Raw genomic sequence first — 18,830 nt, forward strand, 5'->3', positions numbered from 1 at the left:
AATGAAAAATATTTAGCAATTATGTAGTACTTTATAAACATTGGGCCTGAACCTGCCATGCTTAGAAGTATTTGGAGTATCTTTCCTATAGCAGAATCAGACCCATTAATTAATTCTAATGGCACCCGTGCAATAAATTATTTTTCCCGTTTTGAGACTGGAAAATTGATGCACAGGGAGGTTAAATTATTTGATTACAGTGAATCTGTGAAAGAGTTAGGATTAGAACTATGGAGTTCCAGACATTTGACTAGATATGCTACATCTCAGCTCAAATCCTGAGTAGATTTTTCATATATACCAAGATGACCCTTGTTTTAAGCTTTCGCCCTTGGCAGGCACTGTATATTTTGAAATTTTACAAAAAGAAATCTAGTGATATTCACTCGTCCCTGCCGCCCTCCCCCCCCCCCCCCCCGCAAAGTGCTTATCTGTAAATATTTCCAATTTAAATCTTTCTTGCATTAAAACTAATATTTAAAACACACAAAGCTGCATGGTTTTTCCATCAGTAGAATCAAATCAAAGATCAAAAAGTAAGCTGATAATTATCATTGCTACGCCAGAACCAAATTAATTTTTCCCACCCTGTGCAGGAGGACTTGTTCATACCCTTCAGGGAATCATTATCACCATACCTTTGGGAGCTCTCTGTAAAAAACGTGGCAGCATGTAAAAGCTACGCGTGAAAATGCATATCTATAACTTAAAGAAAGAAAGCTTGAAAAAAATGTAGTTTTATAGCCAAAGCAAAACCCAGAAAGCCAGGTAATTCATAGTTATGGGCTCGGTTTTTTATTGTTGTTGTTTGTTGTTTAAAAGTGTGAAAATGAAGAATTAAAATAACTAAAACAAAATTCACTCTTCCCTGGGCCCTCCCTCAATGGGAACCATTCTGTTAATGGAGGTGTAATTAACCGTTGGAACAATTTATTTAGGGTCGTGGTGGATTCTCTATTACTGACCATTTTTAAATCCAGATGGAATGCTTTTCTTAAAGATATACTCTAGCGATTATCTTGGGGAAGTTCTGTGGCCTGTGTTGTACAGGAGGCAAGACTAGTTGATCAGAATGGTCACTTCTGGCTTTGGAATCTATGAATGTGGGTCTGTGATAAGTATTTCAACTGCTTGTCAAATGTTAAAATTATTTTAATGCAGGAGTGGTACATATGTGCTGTTGGGTAAGACCATAAACTATCTATGCTGAAGACACTGATGGATTATGAAGCATTCTATGTACATCAGATTAAGTTCCAATGACAATACTCTCTGATTATCCTAAAATCACAAAAATTAACCATACTTCCTTTCCAAAATAGCCTGCGAATGCCCTGGTCACCATATACACATCCTTGGCAGTCCCACCATCAACTTAGGTGGGCAGAAATACTATGCTAGCTTTCTGTGCCAAAAGTATATTTTGCTCATAACCTTTAAAAGACTGGGATTTTCCAAATGAATATTTGGGAGCATGCGTATATACTGTATGGGGAAGGGCGACAGGCACAAATTCTGCTCTTAGTGAGATCAGGCTAGTGAGCTGCTCAGCTCTTCCTGCACGGTAATGAGTGCTCTTAACTTCTGCGGATGTTGGTGGGTCCTCAGCCTGTTAAGAGCCTGATAGACGGCTCTGAACACTTTGCAAAAGTAAGCCCGTTTACCCTCATGCTTGTTAACATGACCTTTGTGCTAGAGAAAAGACAGAACTCTGGGATTCTCTGTTCAGGATGCTGAAATACACAGGGTCACTGCAGTTATCAGGATATCTAGTCCATGCACTGAGGAAAGCAACCTGTGCGGTACAGTGTCACCACACAAGGTGTGTCTAAGTTTAGTGATATTTCAGGTATGCAGACTGTTTTAGTTTGTTTTGTTTTTTGTCATGGGAGTTGGAATGCCAAGGCTGCATCATATTGCACTTTTATTAATAAATAACCAAGAGAGGTATAGGTCCAAAGGGCTTTTGGCTTGTTCTCAGTGCACTGCTATGTCTTGGTGGTGTGAAGAGAAACAAGGGACTACTATTCATCATTTCTGCAGTGCTGCTTCCACTTGCTGTACTATGGAAGAGCTGTTTTTGTTTTTCCCTTTGAGGAATCTAATCTCAAGGAGGCAAATCTGAGATTTAGGATAATGCTGCCAGAGGATTTGTTTATATCACCAAGTTACTTCCTTGCCATATCCATTTTCTTCCATTTAGAATATATTGTTATAAGGAATTTCAGCCTTTCGTAAACAGTGCTATATATCTACGGAGAAATGGAGCATTGTATGTAATAATAGCAACCACTTATTTTTATTTTATCTTGTATTGGGCACAGAGTGAACCATTCTTATATAACTTACAAACAGGTTGAATCATCCAGGCTAGAAGTGTTCTTGACTGTAATTTTATCAGCAGCCTGGTAGCAGGGATTATCAAGAATCTCACGACTGTTCCAGTGTTTCTTGTGAAAACACTCTTTTGATGTGGAGTTAAAATTAGTCTGGAGAATTGCCAGTGGCCAAAGAAAGGTATGTTATATTATTTTTAAATGTTAGGTGCATTAAAATGTGCTTATGGTGTGATATGTGACTATGTAAAAAATACACCACCTTAATCTACAGATCTGCTCTCTCTGAGCATTAGGTTAGCAACAAAACTAAGCTTTTATGACTGTATACTCCAGTTTGTCCTGCCAGAACATCATAGGTACGAGAGAGTGAGCTGGATCCCAGTCTGGCTCATATACTCTTGCATCAATAGAATTCCTAGCAAAGTTCTGATGTTGGAGAGGATAGAAGTCAGCAGGACTGCTAGCAGAGGTTATTACCCCAGAGGGGTCATATCTGGGCATACTTGGGTCACGACCATGACCTCATGTGCATCAATAAGGCAAGTGACTGCAGGGCTGCTTTGCGGGAGTGTACGCTGCATGTTTTATACACATTCAGTAATGGTCACCGGTGAGTATGCAGCCCACCCCCAGCTCTTCTCCAGGCATTAGACCTGGTTTTCCACTGCCGCGTTCTTTGTGTAGTCATAAACAGTGCAAAAGGTCTGCAAAGTGGGTTTAAAATATGATCAAATCAAAATGATAGCATTTTTCATTCCCCTTGCATTCCAATTTGCACAGGTATAAGTAGGCTTGGTAGAATTTGGTTTTTAGTTTTCTATAATTTTGACAGATAATATCTGGTTTTAAGTGGGATTTTTTCTTAGATTTAAATTTTCACAGTTAAAGGAAATTATCAGGGGTCGGGGGAGGGTCAGACAGTGGGAAGGGTCACAATTATTTATTGACAGTAGACTTTGAGGTTCAAAAAAGTTAAAGCTTTATCAACCGTTAAAATATAAATTTCAAAATCACATATCAAAATATACATAGCAAATATCTAATACTTCAAAAGTCTAAATCGTGGCATTTTGCCCATAAAGTCTTACTTTGTATAACTGTAAATTTTTACTGTTTTAATGGAAAAAAAAATTCGGCAGTTTGTATGTGTACGGTGAAATCAACATTTACCAATGAAAATCAAATCCACCCAAGTCTAGGTATAAATTACATGAGGCAGTAGGTCATCAGCTCCAGCGTGTCTGTTCCTGTCTTACTGTGCATTGGAAAATAACAGGCAGCTTCATGTTGTTCAGAACTGAATATCCCTTTTACTTTCTCTCTCTCAGTTCCATTACCATCTTATCTCAGCTTTCTGTTCCTAATCGCTTCTTTCTCTTCTTAAATTTCTGACTTGTTCAGTGTCACAGCTTTCTCAGTCTTCCTCTTGCTTTCTATTCAGTCTTCTCTCCACTCCCATTGGTCCCTCATAGAGTTGCAACTGCAAGTAAGTGACAGTAAAAGTCCAAACGTCCCTGGAGTCCAGAAAACTCACCTTGCTCCTTCCTCCCTGCTCCAGTTTCCTTTCTGCATCAGTAATACAGAATGAGAGACTGACCTAACACAGAAGAACAGCTCAAGAAATCAGGACTTGTATGATTTTTGAGCAGCTACGTCCCTGTGAATCATTGTGTTTGAGCCAGTGTGTTTGTGCAATTGTCTTACTAGAAAGGGGTTGGCAAACTTTTGGCTGGGTCAGGGGGTTGGGGCGTAGGAGAGGGTCAGGGGTGCAGGCTTTGGGCAGCACTTACCTTGAGCAGCTCCCGGAAGCAGCAGCATGTCCCCCCTACAGCTCCTATGCAGAGGAGCAGCCAGACAGCTCTGCGTGCCGCCCCATCCACAAGTGCTTCCCTGCAGCTCCCATTGGCTGTGGTTCCAGGCCAATGGGAGCTGCGGGGGCAGCACTTGGGGCAGGGGCAGCGTACAGAGCCCCCTGGCTGCCCCTACATGTAGGAGCCGGAGGGAGGACATGCTGCCGCTTCTGGGAGTTGTGCGGCGTCATGGCACATACAGAGCGGAGCAAGTCCCCAACCCCTTTCCCTGGCTGGATCGCCAGAGCAGGGCAAGCCCCAGACCCTGCTCCCCGGTGGGAGCTTGAGGGCCAGATTAAAATGTCTACAGCCTGGGGGCCACATCCGGACCTTCAGTTTGCCAACCCTTGTACTAGTATATGGAGCCAGGGCGGGAACTGAATCATTAACACTCATCTGATTTATTTACTTCTCAATTTACTAAGCTGATTTATATTTAAATAGGTTAGTTCTACCTGATCTGCACTGATGCCATTGTACTACTCTTTCTTCCTCTTAAATAGTAGCTGTCTATGGGCGATATTTATTGCCTGCATAGGCATGGAGTAAAGGAAGCACTGTCCCATAGCTGTATCATGGGTAATATCATAGCATTCTGGTGACCATCTCATCCTAAGGGCATTTTCAGGATAAAGAACAATTTTCAGGCATTATATTGGATTTCTCAGACTGAAGCTTGTCATGGGAATTGTCAGTCTAGATGCAGATGGTGTCAGTCAGATTTTTTGCTAGCTTTGGGGTCCCGACCATTAGGTGTGAGGCAGCTGTTCTGCACTGTACCACCAACATACTTCCGCTTCCAAGCCTGTATGTTTGGCCAAGGAAGGATTACTCCAGCATAAGGGTGAGCCAAGATGGTGTACAGCTGATGTAGGGGCTTCTGTGTCATGCACCCTGGTTTAATTTAAATCTTTTATCCTGAATCCAGTTGTGTCCTTGGTTGATCTTCTGGCTCAGGCTCATAGTCCTTTTTTGGCACTCTATCTGTAAGGAGGCTACATCCCTTTGGAATTTGCCATGATGATAAAGGTCAAGGTCTTACTCAGTGTTAAGCTTCCCAGAGTTTGATCTCTCTCCGTCTCTCCCTGCCCCCTTTTCTAACTAATTCACATCTCTATGATATGCCTTTTTTGGTGTGTTCTGGGCCTTTTCTAGGTTTCTGCTCCATATGTATTATGTAGCAGGAGAGCTCGCCCAAATCGGGGGGGAGAAGAAGAAAAATCCCTGAATCTGGATCACCGTTTTTTGGTTTTTTTTTTTTTTGGGGTAAATTAGTGTGATCAACATTGTACTGCTTTCCCATCTATGTTATCTTAAAATCTGATGTAAGCAGGGCATGACTCTAATGAGAATGGGTCATTAGGATACTAGTTATCAGAACCGATTTTCTTAAATATATGCACAGTAAGAGGTCAGCTACTCATATTGCATTAACGTTTATATGGTATTTATCATGTGTCTGCCTGGCTACCTACAAACAAATGAGAAAGTAAAAGTTGACTTTGTGTGGAACTTCCTCTGTTATTAAGGATGTTGTTGTTTGATGCAAGTTGGTGCAGCTGTATCTCAAAAATCATGTAACCTGTTTCTGGAGAATGATGGGTTGATGTCAGGGTGTATCCACAGAGCTATACTCTCCTGGTGTAAAGAGCCACCATTCACATGATACTGTATGAACCATCTCTTATTTTTCCAAGGTATGCCAGTGTTCAGTGCAACGGCTTCTTGCTCAGCAGAGAAGGAGATGCCGTCTCATGTGTTACAGTTCCTAACCCTCCTTTCTTATGCTTAGAGATGCACTACTCTCCTGTGTAACAAGACACTGTCCTCAAGCAGCTTGCGCTAACGTTTAAATATAAATTGATTTGGGGGGTGATCAAAATCCAGGTCTTGACCTGGATCCATGTTTGGCGGTTTGAGCCCATTTCCCATCACCCTGCACTATATACAATAGCACGATACCTAGGCTAAATCATTTGAAAATAATTAGGTTCCAATGATGAGGCTCAGTGAACACAGTTGAGTTTACTTCTGCATCTCTTTTTTTTATTATTATTGTCAGTATGTTCTACTATCCAACTGTATTTTCATATTTATCATTTGAAGCCTAAATTTAATTCAACTGGAGTCTATTGGAAGTTTCATTAAAATTGCTTTTTTTCATCTTTTCTGGTAAATGACAAAATCAAAAGGAATCTGCCTGAGGAAGGAGTGAGAAAGGACTGAAGTACTTGGCTCCATGAATAATGAACAGTTAGTAATGTGTTTCGATGTGGTGTCATTGTGGAATTTGACCATTAGTTTGCCCAAAGATCATTTAGAGCCAAATGATGATCTCATTGAAGTCCATGCAAGTAGGACCAGGCCCTAAACCCCAAAACTAATAAGATAGCACAGCAGCTGTTATAACAGTCACTGGTATTTCTGTTGAATTAGGGCCTGATTCCAAGCCTGCCAAAGTAAATAGGAGTCTTCCTACTGGCTTCACTGGGCTTTGGATCCACCTCTTTCATACACAAAATCATAGAACATATAATGTTACTGTATGTGGATTATTTAAATGACCCAAAAGAACTTTGAGTGAGGTTTTTCCTCCATATTTACCTCACTTATGCCTTTGTATTAGGATTCCAGGTTGATGTGTTTCATGTTACCTGTTTACCATCTCTGTATTTTGTAGGCACACCTTTATCACCCAAAGTGGAAACAATTTACTCCATTTAATGCTCTATTTTATTAAATTTTGTGGATATACAGAGAAGGAAAATAGCTGTGAAGAATGAATAGATATCAGTTCAGAGAGGAGAGAATATATGATGCAGGAATGAATAGATCAAATTCTTTAGCCTGCTGGAAGTCAGACTAGATGATCCTGATAGTCCCCTTTGTCCTTTAAAAATCTATGAATGACAAGAGGGGCAAAGTAATGTTGTTCAATGAGGGAGAGAGATCAGCTGTTTATCATTCATTGTTACGTTGCATTGTTAAAGGTTAGGTTATGGGTATCGTTGTCTTATTTATTATATTGCATTAATTGTACTAGAAATGTCCTTGTTCCGCTCAATTTACTGCACAAATGATGAATGGACAATGGAGTGTTTAGAGAAATTGAAACAGAGACATTGATAAGGAGTATCTCCTCACTTCTGATTCTTTAAGGACTTGATCCTGATGGGGCCTGAGCACCCTCAGCTCTCACTGACTTCCATGGGAGTTCACGGTGCTCAGCACCTCACAGATTTGAGACCTTAATAAGTAAGCTTCTCTGGAACTAACGCTTCCCATGTCTTGGGGCACAGTTGTGCTCTGTCCTGCTCAAGTGCACAAGGTGTGGAGGGGAGAAAGTATCGGCCTAACTTTGCTCCCAGCTGTGAAAAAGCTGTGCAGAGCATGGGAATGATCTGCATTTATATATATATATATATATATATATATATATATATATATATATATGTGGGTTTAATGGATTTGTTTGCTTAAGAGTTAAAATTAGTTCTGCTTAGATTTTGGGTTGCAGAGAAAAAGGTAGTAAGTGTAGAGAAACTTAATTTCCTGGTACTCAAGTGCACAATACTGTGTATCCACTATTGGGAGACCATAGCCAACTCTTTCTGGAGAAATGCATAAATCACTTTGCATCAGTTGCAGGGTTCCAAGTCAGACAAAGAAAGTTTTATCCATTCGAAAGACCCTTTGTTTAAGATTTCAAGGTCTGCTTGCGAGCTGAGGTGGGAGACTTATTGTGGGTGCGTCAGAATGTTAGGGAGGCAGCAGTTAGAGGGGGCAGCCTGTCTCACCCAGCCCCAGTGCTGGGGGTGTGCCTGGATTAAGTGGAACCTGTCTAAACTGGCAGGGAAAGGCTGGGTTTGAGTAAGAAATACCCATCTAGGTTTTTATTGTTTTAATCCTGTTTCTCTCTACTTGTTAAATTTCTATGGCTCAATAAACCGTACTTGTTCTTGAAGAAGCTCTCATGTGTCACGGTAAGTCATTTTGATGACAAACTCCCAGAGAGAATTCTGTAGCTGGGCCCAACCCCAGCTGGGCTGGCTGAGGTAATCAGGGTGTTGTAGCCTGGTGATCCCATCTATAGAAGTGTGAACCATCAAGTTCCACTCTGGGATAAGTGCAGACAGAGGCCTATCACTTGGAAAGAGTGGCCAGGGAGAGACTAGGGAAGAGAGATCAAAGGTGCTGTTCACCCGTGAACTGTAAGAGAAGCCAATGACTTCAATGAGAGCAGAGTTAGGCCTATACTGATCGCTTTTGAAAAGCCCACCCTTTGTGATACACTGAATACACAGGAATAACGTTTGTGCCATGGAGATGTGTGATGATCAAACAGTGCAGAGCATTTTGGGAGAGGTCAGAAACAGGTGGTGATAATCTTGGGATGATGCACACAACAGATTTCCATGTTATTTTAGAGAAAAAGCTGTAAAAATAAAATATAACTGTAGATATAAAAAGTTCCATGATAAAGAGAAATAACTTCCACTGTAGGAGCTGTTACAAATGACCTAAGATAAGGGAAATGCTTCCTTTCCCCTGATAACACATGCTTGCACTTCTCATCAAAGGAAGTATACTTGAAATCACTAACTCTCTACTTCTTTTTATTTCTTAAGGAGAAAAATGAAGGCTCGAGCTCCCCCTCCACCAAGTCAATCTCTTGCTGCAAGTCAAATTCAGGGTGAACAGAAGTCAGTCACAGAGCTGGGAGTAATCCCTGATCAGAGCCTGGTGACCATGAAAGAAAATCTGATAAACAGGACAGTGGACTTCACAGTCGTTTTACCAAGTGGTGTGGAACAGAAGAGCAATGTACATGGGAGGTAAGGCACTAATCAGCTCTGTCATCCTGGAACCTCCCTTCACCAATATCTTGCATTTTTAATAGGTAAACTCACCTTTCTCAGTATTGATGGAGTTTGTCTCTTTTTCACCCTTCCCTGTAGGACTGTTAGTTAGAGAGAAAATTATAACATCAATGGGCTTGATTATGTCCCCTAGAACTATGCTGATCTCATCCATCCCAAATGGAAGAGGAATTCTGCAGCCATTGTTCCCCCATTTTCCCCAGGACCCCTCAGAGGATCTGTAGAAAGAGGACATGGGCAGTCCTTCCACAGTTCTATGGAGCTGTGGGAGACAAATAATAGTGTCTTAGACTGTAGCACATTTCTGTAGCCCCCAGCTACAATGGGGATTCCCCTTTACAGGGATCCTGGTGAGAAACACTATCTGTGAGAGCCCCGGCAGTGTGGCTGTATTGGAACCAGTCAGCTAGGGTACAGATGAGCATGTGCCACTGGGAAGCAGAGCCGATGTGGATGTACATGGCCTTTATCTTCACTAAGCCCCAAGAAATGAGTCCATGTATATCTCGGAGATCTGCTGGGTTTCTACGGGGAAGCAGAGAAAGCAGCCTCCTGGTGTGTGAAAGTGGCAAGAGAATAAAGGCAGGGGAATAAGAATCCTGTCACCAATGAATAAAGATTGGGGAGAAACATTTCTGAGGAGACTGCTGAGGTAGTTTCTTCCTCTGGACCCCCTCTAATGGAATTTGCTATGGAAGGAGGGATGTGGCCCATTAATAATACTTTAAAAGCGAAAAGAAAAGGCGTACTTGTGGCACCTCAGAGACTAACCAATTTATTTGAGCATAAGCTTTCGTGAGCTACAGCATCCGATGAAGTGAGCTGTAGCTCACGAAAGCTCATGCTCAGATAAATTGGTTAGTCTCTAAGGTGCCACAAGTACTCCTTTTCTTTTTGAAAATGAAAGAAGAGGCTAGAAAACAGAACAGATTCAGAAAATGAAGAATCGTTGGCCAAAAAGTGCAGATATTTCATCAGCAAACCCGAACAAGCTCTGAGTGTAATGCAAAGGATACTAGCCATGACAGGCCTAGTGATCAAGGAAATTATTTTCCTTCCAAAAACAAATTTGCAAAAGCACTACAATTATAAAGGGCCCTATTGTGATCTTTTGTAGGGGGGGCAGAAAGGTGAATGAAAAAGGAAACTACATTTAGTAGCTATATGCGCTTGAACAGGGTATTGGAATTTATAGCTGCCTTTGATTTTCATGGATGTTTGTTATCCCTACCATGGCTAGTGCTAATATTTTATATATTGATCCAGTCATTTGGTTTGTGGGCCCAAGGGTGGCAGGGGATATTGGAAATACACCAAAAGTTGCTAGGTGCTGGATTTATCCTTTGAAAGTTAGCTGAAAATGTAGCATCATCTATAATCAGACTGTTCCCCATAGGTTAATTATTTATGGAAGCTGAAGTGTATCCCAGCAAGGGTGTGAAATAAATTATGTTCAATGAGCCAAGTAATGCATTGCCATCGATCTGTGTGGAGAACTCCTACTGGTGACTATGAATATAGGGAAGTAACATCACAGGGCTGAGGAAATTGGCTCTAGGTTAGGATTGATCAAACTTTCAAAGATTTGAAGGTTGAAAGTAGTTGAGAGAAATGCCTAAAAGTTCATCTTCTTTCTGAATTTTATGTGAACTATCTTAACTTCTCAAGTCTGCAAAATTGGGTTGGGAGACTCGCAATAACAATTCCAGTTTTTGCATTTCCATTTCTAGACCTACTTGAAACAAGAAAGTGAAAAGACTTTTAAAAGTAAAAATGTAATGGAGGAAGAAATTGTATGAAAAATTTTAATTTGGGTTCAGTTATAGTTTGAGACAAACATCTGAGCCAGTTCTTATTTTAATCAATCTTATTTTAATCAGTTACATCTGTTTCAAATGGTATCATAAGACTTTGCATGTTGATCAGTACATAACAGCCAATGAGGATAGAATCAAAGATAGATTTTTAAAGCAGCAGGCCGTAACTTCATCAAACTTCAATTTCCTTCCTGCTCTGCCTGACTAGTGCAGGGATAGAGCAGAGATGATGTGTGTCGGGGGGGACGTGCGGTTCATGTGCCTCCCCCCAGATTTGTGCCAGGGTTTGCTTGCTGGGCTGCTTACCTGTGTGACAGCTCCCAGGGCTGGCAAACTGAAAGCTGTGGCCTTGTGAAGAGGCAGCAGCAAATAGGTGGGAGCTGCAGGGAGAGCCCCTACTTTCACTGCTGCCTCTCCCTGCGGAGTGAACACCTGGGAGCTGCAAGGAGGGGCTGCGGAGAGTGGGGTGAAGGCGTGACTCAAGCTGTTGGGAGGGGGGCAAACCTTTAAATTGTGCCCCCCTCACGATCAGCAGGTTACAGTCGTCTCTGTCGAAAGAAGAGAGGCCATCCCCATGTTCTTCTTCAAGTAGTGTCCTTATGGGTGCTCCACTTTAGGCATCTGTGTGCCCCTGCACTTCTAATCGGAGATTTTTGGTAGCAGTGTCCCCTTGAGCCCCCGTAAGTGCTCTTCCTCCCTCCTGGTCTGCCTGGAGGCTATTTAGCACTTCAGGGGTGAACCCCCCTTACTTCCTTCTCTACCAAGTTTGACCCAAGGAGCAGTTGTCCCTTCCTTATCTGTGTCATTAGTGTAACCCTTCTGCCCGTCAGAGTTGGCAGCAACAAGGGCCGGGTTCAATATCTAGGGGATCCATTCCAATAACACAATGCAAACCGGCTCGAGCCCCCACCCAGTGACCTGGGACAAATATATACCACCCCCGCTGGGCGCCTCCAAGAGGCAATACTTCCCCTCTCGCAAGCACATAGTCTGAGTGTAGCAAAAAGCCTTTTAATAACAGAGAGAAACAATGTGGCATTATGTTGGGGAAACACCACCAACAGGATTCATAACACAACCCATGAGCAAAAACCCACCCCAAGCAAATTGGGGCATGCCCCTTTCCCTTTGGTTCTTGAGTCCGGCAACCCCAAATCACCCCAAAGTCCCAAAAGTCCAATGACCCAAAAGTCTCTGTCCCTGGTCAGGGCAGCCCCAGAGTTCGAAAGTTTATCTGTGGAGCTTTACCTCCCAACCTGGGTGGAGATGGGACAGGGGTAAGAGGCACCTTACATGATCTGAAGCTGACCACCCCACAGCTCCATAGGCCTCCGCTCCACTCCACTCCGCTCTGCCAGCCGCCCCACGAACTCCTTCGCTCAGCTCCGCTCCGCGGCCCACAAGCAGCTCCCGCCGTCCCACGAACTGCTCCACCAGCCGGTCCACAAACTGCTCCGCGTCCCACCAGCAGCTCCCGCCGTCCTACGCACTGCTCCACCAGCCTGTCCACAAGGCACTCCAGCCGTCCCGCAAACTGCTCCACAATAGATCTTCAGGCTCCCCCACTACTTAACACAACGCTCAGTGATTTCAGCTCTTAGTCAGTTCAGCTCTTTGGTGAATTCAGCTTGTAGTAGGGGAGCCTCAGTGCTGGTGCACTATTAGCCCAAAGTGAGCTCAGCGGCCTGTAACTAGACCCCTAATGGAATCAAAATTAGCTCTGATATTCCATAGTGGAGAAAGGAGGAAGTGCAATTAGCATGTAAGGCCCTCACCAAGGGGCCCATGCCACCAAGTATTAATACTTGTCCCCAGCCTCTTTCCGTTCACAGAGTTTTAAAACCCATGACCCTTGCCTAGCAAGTGCTACTTAGTTGATGGTGAGTCCCTCCATCATAACAAAAGGCCAAGTACAGTTCCAAGCACAGTTCCCATAATCAGTGTAATAACAATTTATTCTTCCTGCCCCAATAACAGAGACACTGGGGATCCCACAGCAGCCAAAGTGACCATTTGGGCAGCTATGGCCTCATTCTAGGCGGGATGGGTGTGCCTATGCAAATGAGATAGGCCCCTGAAGTTCTTTTCCACAACTTGCCACACCTCACCACCAGATGTCAGGGTGGAGTTCATCTTGACACTGCTTACATTAGCATAAGTAGTGTTTGTTTTGTTACCTTTGTTCTCCCTAAAAGTACTCAGGCTAGTGTTCTGTTTTATTTTGTTTTATTTTATTCCTTTGGTTTAAAAAGAAAAGAGAAAAAGGAAAAGAACTTCACTTTTCTTCCCTGTCTGGGGGCATCACCCCCCCCCCCCCCGCCCCCAGGCATCTAGTAGACACATAATTATTTTCTTTTTCAGTTTTTTTAAAAAAAGGCTCTTCTGCATATTCCTCCCTGCTAGAGGATGACACCCCCTGCTTAGGGGCTTGCCTGTCTCTCTCTGCTCCAAGCGGTGCCTCTCCTGCCAGGAGTCAGGGTGCCTCTCCTGCCAGGAGTCAGTTCCTGTAATGGCCAGACACTCACTGTGCGTGGGAGACCCTCACAGAAGTGCTTTACCTGCCACACCTAAAACTGCAGCCTCACGGGAGCTGGGAGCTGAAGTAAAAATCCCCCCTGTAGAGAAAACACTTCAGTCTGCAGGGGACCCCGGATCACCCCCGGAGCCTTCACTTCAAAAGGGGTCGAGTGGTGAAGAGAGAGAGAGAAGAAGAAGCAGCCACCGGCAGACTCCCCCTGGAAAGGCTCCTCCGAGCAACTGGCCAGCCAGAGGGGTGTTCCCCAGTGCGGCCATCTCGGCAGGGACCCCCGAGTAGCTGGCCAGCCTGTGGGACGCCCCAGAGCCGCCACCTCAGTAGGACAATACCAGCAGAGGAACCTCCTGCTGCGAGCTCAGGGCAGGGAAGCTCTGGAAGCTGAAACCTGAGAAGGGGCTTCCTGCTCTGAGCTCTGCCCTGCTCTGAGCTCTGCTCTCCCCACCCACAAGGGGCTTCTGTGAGCTCTGTGCTGCTCTGAGTTCTACTCTGGGCCCCGAGAGGGCACAGTTACCGTACCATCCATGCTAAAAGAGCGACCCAGAGAAGCCCTGCTGTCAGCTCTGCTTCAGCACCTAGACACCAGAGGCTTCCACCATCATGCTCTGAGGCAAGGGTACAGTCCCCTAAGGAGAGGGGACAGTTACCGTACCATCTCTAAAAGAGCGGCATAGAGAAACCCTTTAGTACCAGATGCAACAAAACTCCCATCTAGGAAGCGTTCTGAACCTTCCCAACCATTGATACCGACTACAGACACTCCTCTGGGGTTCCGGATGAGCCCATGGTAACACAGGTGCTCTGATACTCTGGAGACCTGTTCCCTCAGTACCCAGGGAGAGACAATTACCATACCGTCTCTAAAAAAAAGTGGCATCAACAAACTTTTTTTGTACTGGGCAAAATTCTCATTTAGAGAGTGCTCTGCCCAACTATCGGTACTGAGAATGTACCACAGACCCTCCTCTATGGTACCAAATGAACCGATAGTACTGCATTAGCTCCGGTACCCTGGAGACCTGATGATTGGGGAAGAACCACAATCCTCATTACTTGGTACCAGGACCCCAGTATCGAGCACACCTCGGCACCCAGAATCGCTCCTAGCACTGGCCGTATACTGCCAATACCCCAGTCAGTGGCACCCTTACCCACTGATGAATCTGACACTGGCCAGGAGGAAATCATTCCCTGGCTCCTCAAGGTGGCCCACCACCACACTACAAGGGTCATCCCCAATTCCATCACGCCAACCGCCCATGCCCGCCTTCCTGCCTCTCCCTCCCAAGGCCATATTGTAACTCTAGGGGTATTACATACACATGGCGCGACCATCTCCGGTGTCTCTCGGGGAGAGTCCACCAGATGGTTTGCTACAGCCTGGCACCTGAGGGCAGGAGAGCACCTGAGCCAGGACAGGAGAAAGCTTTTTCAGAACAGGAAAGAAGGGGGAAGGGGAAGAAAAAAAAAACACACCTGAAGAGGAAGCTACCTCTTTAGCACACTTCTCCTCTCTCCCAGATGAGATTGTGCTGCCCACCTCTCATCATTAGGTGAAGATATAAGAACTTTCTGGATCTTACCAAGAGAAGAGAGTGGCAGACGAGCTGCAGATTCCCTTACAGGAGATGGTAGATACACATCACAAGTTGGTGGAAATTCTGCATACTACCTTCTCATCTAGAACTTTCCTCCCAATTAATGAGGTGATTCTAGATCCTACCAAAATCATCTGGCAGAGCCAGCCTCCATTGCACCAACCAGCAACAGAGTGTAAACAAAAACAACCATACATTTCTACCCAAAGAGGCAGACTTTTTCAACATCCGCAACCCAACTCCATCATAGTGGATATGGTTAATGCATGAAGCAAGCAACATAATGCCAAGTCAACTCCATATGATCAGGCTTTGCAAGTTGGCATATTCATCAACAACATTGCTGTTTAGAGTCTTAAATTACCAAACTGTCATGGTGAAACAATTTTGTTAATCTTGGGGAAACCCAGGATGTTTCTGAAAAATTACTGGAAACACAAAAAGAACAGATTCAGACCATTCATAGAGAAGGTCAGTTAATAGCCAGACCGGTCCTAGAGACCCCACTGGATGTAGCTGTTACAGCTGCCCGCCCAGTCTCCATGTCAGTGGTACTGAGGTGGGTTGTGGGTTTTTTTTTTTTTTTGTTCACTACACCTCTCTAGATTTCCCAAAGAGCTACAGACTTCCAATTTGAACTGCCAAACTCTTTGTGGAGAAGACAGCTTTTCTCTCCACATCCTGAAGGATTCTCAGACTGCACTACACTACTTAGGAATCTACACTGTGGAACAGAAGAGAAGATATACCTCTCAACCACGCCACAGATGACAATCTTCTCAATACTCACCATCTCTTACACTCTGGCTCATAACAGCACAGAGGGACAGGGCTCCAAAGTGAGAACAGTATGCACCCCAGTCCATGACCTCTCAAACTGCCTCTTATAAGCACTTTGATGAGCTGGTCGGAGGCCTGAACAATGATACCTTACAGTATCAGCTGCCATCTATACACCTGTCACGCCACTCAGTAGTCACCTTACCTTACTTCACAGCAGTTAGGACCAGCTCTAGAGGAAAGAGATTGATATCTAGCCCTGAACGTAGAGGGTGCCTACCTCCATATGTCAATACAACCATCGTACAGGCGATTTCCTACTGCTTACCTTTGGGGCAGGATCATCAAAGGTACAGATTGCTCCATACAGGGTTGTCTCCAAGGTTCACTTCATTGTAGTGGCATACTAACCCTGGTACAGTGACTGGACTTTATCAGCATCAACGTGATGCAGTGCAAGCGAGAGCGCTCCTCTCACTACCCACATTCACCACCCTGGGACATGTCTCCCTAATATGCTGGGGAGCTTACCTACACAACAATAAGGTTCAGGACAAATGGCCTTCCACAGAAATGGCCTTCCATATCACTCTTTTGGGGTTAAGGGCTGTCAGGAGTGCCTGTGCCAAAGACAAACTCTGCCTTTCATCAAAAACAACACACAAAGGTTATGATGGACTTAATGTGACCTCATCGGATGAAGTGAGCTGTAGCTCACGAAAGCTTATGCTCAAATAAATTGGTTAGTCTCTAAGGTGCCACAAGTACTCCTTTTCTTTTTGCGAATACAGACTAACACGGCTGTTACTCTGAAACCTGTCATTAATGTGACCTGTATGTTTTGTATAAACTGCCAAGGAGCTGCCAGATCTCCCTCCCTCTGCAAGACAGCATTCAAACTTTGGAATTGATGCACCCGTCACAATGTGCTCATCTCAGCTGTCTGTCTACAAGGGATACAGAACGGGATAACCAACAGTCTCAGTGGGAATTTTCTCACGACAATGAGTGTATACTGAATTCACAGGTGCTTCAAGATATAGCCACTCTTTGTGGAAACAGTCACTGGCAGTTGCCCTCATCTTCCCAGCGAACAGAGCCCACTTGTATGTCTGTTTTCCCAGTTTCCTACCCTATCCAAGATTCTGTTGAAAATTCAACAAAACAAAGCGAGAGTTATTGTGATTGCCCCTCTTGACTATGACAAGTCTGGCTCCCTTACCTGATGCAGATGGCAGTATGCCCTCCTGTTCCTCTGACATCAGCCCATTCCTCACCCGCGCTCTCAAAACAATGGGCTGACCCTTCATCCCAACCTATGGGTCCTCCGCCTCCAGGCTTGGATCTTTCTTTGTTCCAAGGCTTAGAAGCAGAATGCTCTGACAAGCTGAAACACATGTTGCAACACAACCACAAGTTGACCACTCCACATACCTATCTACAAAATGGAAACGACTCCAAGTTTGTACCATTCCAAACGGACAGCCCCAACCTCATCTTTCCTCCCTCTGATTTTGCGCTAAATTTTAAACTCTCACTCAGCTCCCTTAAGGTACATCTCATGGTGAAAATGGCTTCTCACTTGGAGTTTGCTCACCACTAATGTGTAGACTCTTTAAGGGCATTGAGACTCTCTTTCCCCATGTGACACCACCCGCTCCAGCCTGGGACTTTAATCTAGTTCTCAGGGCTTGGACTAGACTTCCCTCCAAGTCCAGGGCAACTTGTTCTCTTACACCTGTGCGTGACGACAGCATTTTTAATTGCCATCACCTCAGCTAAGCACAAACGAGAAATAGCGGCCCTGATGGCACACCCATCATTCACAGCCTTTGTCTTTTAAAAAAACAAAAACAAACAAACAAAACTCTAAGGCCATATCCCAAGTTTCTCTCTACTTTTTCTTCACTTTCCATATGAATCAACAGATCCATCTCCCTGTTTTTTTCCAAAACCACATTGTGACAACTGGGAGACAATTGTGCATATGCTAGATATTAGAAGGACATTGGCATTCTACTTGGACAGGACTAAGGACTTCAGAAAATCCCCTAAACTCTTCCTTTCATCCACAGAAAGATCCAAAAGCTCTGAGATACTTCCTCAAAGACTATCCAAATGGGTCTCTAGTTACATTAATCACTTAGCAAGGGCGCAACTTACTTCCGTCCATATGCACTCCATGAGATCAGTTCCTACCTTAATCACATTCCATAGGGATACTCCTATCTCCCCAATCTATAGAGCAATGACTGGGGCCTCTGTCCATACTTTCACAGAACATTATGCGATCACTGAAGATTTGGCCGCTGACACCATCTTCAACTTCACAGTACTCTCTGTAGTAAAAGACTCCGCTCCGAAGACCCAGCCTCCAGTGGTGGGTACTACTCCGGCATCACCTAAAGTGGAGCACCCATAGGGACACTACTCAAAGAAGAGGAAGTTACTCATCTTGTGCAGTAACGATGGTTCTTTGAGATGTGTGTCCCTATGGGTGCTCAACAATCCACCCTCCTCCCCTGTACTTCGGAGTTCTCTACAGGGCTCTGTGGTAGAGAAGGAAGTGAGGGGGGTTCTCCCGTGCAGTGCTAAATAGCCTTGAGGCAGACCACGAGGGAGGGAGAGCACATGCGCGGGCTCAAGGGGACACTGCTACCAAAAATCTCCGATTAGAGGTGCAGGGGCACACAGACACCTAAAGTGGAGCACCCATAGGGACACACATCTCGAAGAACCATTGTTACTGCACAAGGTGAGTAACTTCCTCTTCCTGCAAGCACGTGCATCTCTTCCCTTCCCCGATTTTTCTTCAGGGGCTGTCTCAATCATCACCAGTCCTATCAAGTTTTCCACCAGTTGAGTCTGGTGGGTGGCATTCTCCTCTGTTACACCAGTGTAAAGCATGAATGACTTCATTGACATTAATGGAAGTCATTCAGAATTTATATTCATGAATCTGCAAGCAGAATTTGCCTTTATACATTGTGATAAATCTATCTTTTTAGGGTTGTAAAATCACTCCCTCTTTTG

At 44.4% G+C, this 18,830-nt stretch overlaps 1 protein-coding gene across 9 annotated transcripts in view; it reads left to right on the forward strand.

The window, feature by feature from the left end:
* COBL (cordon-bleu WH2 repeat protein) overlaps nucleotides 1–18,830 on the forward strand; it is a 240,384-nt gene that overhangs the window by 68,053 nt on the left and 153,501 nt on the right. For 8 of the 9 annotated variants that reach the window (XM_075125572.1, XM_048839266.2, XM_048839267.2 and 5 more), the window contains one exon: nucleotides 8,818–9,024. In XM_075125572.1, coding sequence (XP_074981673.1) covers nucleotides 8,818–9,024 — 207 coding nt within the window. Of the gene's footprint in view, nucleotides 1–2,007; nucleotides 2,518–8,817; nucleotides 9,025–18,830 lie in introns of those variants that run through there. The other variant, XM_048839268.2, reaches the window with a different exon arrangement.

The sequence above is a fragment of the Caretta caretta genome, chromosome 2 (assembly GCF_965140235.1).
Source record: "Caretta caretta isolate rCarCar2 chromosome 2, rCarCar1.hap1, whole genome shotgun sequence".
NCBI lineage: Eukaryota > Metazoa > Chordata > Testudines > Cheloniidae > Caretta > Caretta caretta.